Source organism: Limulus polyphemus, unplaced genomic scaffold, assembly GCF_000517525.1.
Source record: "Limulus polyphemus unplaced genomic scaffold, Limulus_polyphemus-2.1.2 Scaffold982, whole genome shotgun sequence".
Taxonomy (NCBI): domain Eukaryota; kingdom Metazoa; phylum Arthropoda; class Merostomata; order Xiphosura; family Limulidae; genus Limulus; species Limulus polyphemus.
This window is the reverse complement of record NW_013666592.1, coordinates 36,087-39,243: the sequence shown is the minus strand read 5'-3', so window position 1 is coordinate 39,243 and position 3,157 is coordinate 36,087. Positions and strand designations below refer to the sequence as shown.

Here is a 3,157-nt window from a genome sequence, read left to right as displayed (position 1 = left end):
CGTTAAACTGGGACACAAATAAAAAAATTTTATTTTGGCCTATCTAAAGGCCAAATAAAATGTTTTTTATTTTTTACCAGTTTAACGTTGAATATTATTTATGATTTTATTGTTAAAATAGATCGAGAATATAATTAAATAACGTTATTAAATTGAAGTGAAAGTAGTATTAAACAAAAACTGTAAAAATTAAATAAAATAATTAATATTTTCGTTTATTTTGAGTTTACTTACTTATTATAAATATTATTTGATTACAAGTTATAGCTTTTACAGTAAGGAAGAAAATTTTTTCAAACAAGTTCGACGTTTCGATCACTGGTGCGATCATTTTCAAGTGTAGCTGAGAATGATCGTACCAGAAATCGAAACGTCGTACCTGTTTTAAAAATATTCTTCCTTACTGTAAAAGCTATAACTTGTAATCAAATAATATGCAAAAGAATGTTTGAATAACAATGTGCGGTGTTCCCTGTTTTTGTTTTTTTTTCCTTTAGATAATATATAATAACTCAGTGTTGGCGAACTTGTTAAGTAATCTATATCTAGTTTCAACAAATTAGAATCTATGCACTTGTATGTATGTCATATAATAAATTGATCAGTATTATTGCTAGAAGTTTTAAATCTCGATTGGCTTAGAACAAGTCATGAATATTTGATTCTCTTTCATAAAATTCTTACGTTCGCCCCCCTGTGGCACAGCGGTATGTCTGCGGACGTACAACGCTAGAATCCGGGTTTCGATACCGTATTGGGCAGAGCACAGATAGCCCATTGTGTAGCTTTATTCGTTTTACAAAAACAAACAAACAAAACAATTCTTACGTTCAGTAATAACTAACGATTTTCTTTTGAGTTGTTATACTATCATAGCTCACACTCTGCTAAGCAACACTACCAAATCAAGATAAAATTATCTGTAAACCGGTCTGTTAATATAGTGGCTTTATTTCTTGTCGTTTTTGGGGTCTTAGAAATTCCCTTTACCAGACCGATACAAAAGACCGATACATTTTAAGATGGTAGTGGGATTGATTCGAACGAACGCCCATTGATGCTGTATCCTGTAAAAGTGATAAGCTACTGTTATTTTCCGTCGTCTTTCAGTTAGTCAAAGAAGATTTGTGGTTTTGTTGCAGGTTTTATTTTACACTACCGCCAACAGCCACGTGACTGGATGCAAATCCATATCCTCGGAGACAAAACTAGCTATTCTATTCAGGGTTTGAAATGTGGAACCAGTTACCAGATGTACATTATTGCCTTCAACAGCATGGGCAAGAGCGATGCAAGCGACATAATTTCTGGCGTCACCAAAGGTTCTGGTATGTTTAAGTTTAAATGTAGCTGCTTATTCCAAATCACTTACACATCTCAATATATCTGTATCTCTAACTTCCAAGTATTTCTCAGCGTCCTAAAATAACGTGATTTAAGATAATATTTGTTGAAAAACTAACTTGATAATGTATTACCAGTAAGTACTAGATTGGCTCAAGCGAACTACTGGGTAGCGTTTAGGCCGATAACTTCAAGGGAAACATTTCTGTATAATTTTCGATTGACAACCGATTAGAATAACGGTTGTATACAGAGGTGTAGGAGGCAAGTTAAAAGTGGGGGACTGCCTCCACTTTCTACGCCAATATAAGAAGTAAAATATTGTTACATTCAATCCTTTCACACGTAGTCATTACATTATTTTTGTTTGTTTTTTTCAGCCCCCGTGGCACCTAGTCAGAATCTTTTAGTAACTGTGAACTCAACAACGATGGTGATCAGGCTGAACGCCTGGTCTGATGGTGGCTGCCCCATAAACCATTTCATCCTGCAATACAAGCCTTTGGGTCACACAGAGTGGATAATGGTCAGTTCAGAAGTGTATCCAGAACAGGAAACTGTTAGTATTAGTATGCTAATCCCCGGAAGTTGGTACCTGATACTGATGTCTGCCGTAAATAGTGCAGGTATCACAGAAGCAGAGTACAGGATAGCGACGCTCTCGCCATCTGGAGGTAATAATTAAAACATCGAATTTTTTTGGATTGAATATAAATAGCATTTTTTATTCACTGACGGTTAAAAAAGTGTCTCGTATTTCAAGCTTTATTTAGCTGCAAATGTATTGATTATTATAAAACTACTTTTTATCTTTTTTCAGAAACTTTGACACGTGCTTAGCCTGTATTTAAACTGGGATTTAAACAAGCTAATTTGTTGTTGTTATTTTTCCTTCACTTTCTAGTGAAAACAAGAATTTATTAACATAAAACATGCATTTGTAATTTCTGAATAAGTTATATTTCGAGTCATGTATTTCTATCAATGACAATAAAGAACCTTAATTATTAACAATGACTTGAAATGCAGCCAGCCAACTCATTAAATGTTAGGGCATATTTGGTTTGTCTTTTAACTTATGCTAACTTTATACTGTTACGACAGCGGGGGTCACGTGACGCTAGTAACACGTCATATTCTCGAAGGTTCGTGAATCCTCGAGTGTTTACTAGATTTGCGGTATTCTTGTATATATAAGACCGGTAAGAAGTGACGGCAACAATGTAGTTGAATTGCAGACAGAGATACAGATGACAATTGAGCCAAGCGTTCGTTGTGAAATATAGCGTGACTGTGGAAATGAAGTGTATTGCAAAGTTGTATTCAGAAAGAATAAACCAATTTTATTTAAGAAAGGACTTGTATCGGTAAAGTTTCTTCAGAAAGCATTTTTTACGGAAAATTAACAAACGACTAGAGACGTAACAAATTGGTGTCAGAAAGTGGGACAGAAAAAAAGAAGAAGATGGAAACGAGAGGCGGCAAATCAAACTACAGCTTAGCAGATTTGATGGAAGCAATACAAGAACAGCAAATAAAAACCAAGAAGAACAAGAAAAGAAAATAGAAGAGAGACAACAGCAGTTGCAAGAAAACCTGCAACAGTGGCAGCTCGAATAGCAAAATAAACAAGAAGAGAGATTACAGCAATTGTTGGAGGAAAAAGAAAAGAAACAAGAAGAACGAGAAAAGAAACAAGAAGAAAGATTACAGCATTTGTTGGAGGAAAAAGAAAAGAAACAAGAAGAACGAGAAAAGAAACAAGAAGAAAGATTACAGCATTTGTTGGAGGAAAAAGAAAAGAAACATGAAT

General features: G+C 34.5%; 1 protein-coding gene across 2 annotated transcripts in view; it reads left to right on the top strand.

Annotated features, from left to right (window-relative positions):
• The window catches only part of LOC106461537 (Down syndrome cell adhesion molecule-like protein Dscam2), a 97,437-nt gene that overhangs the window by 73,228 nt on the left and 21,052 nt on the right, over window positions 1-3,157 (top strand). For both annotated transcript variants that reach the window (XM_022388526.1, XM_022388527.1), the window contains exons 19-20: window positions 1,143-1,328; window positions 1,725-2,018. In XM_022388526.1, coding sequence (XP_022244234.1) covers window positions 1,143-1,328; window positions 1,725-2,018 — 480 coding nt within the window. The remainder of the gene's footprint in view (window positions 1-1,142; window positions 1,329-1,724; window positions 2,019-3,157) is intronic.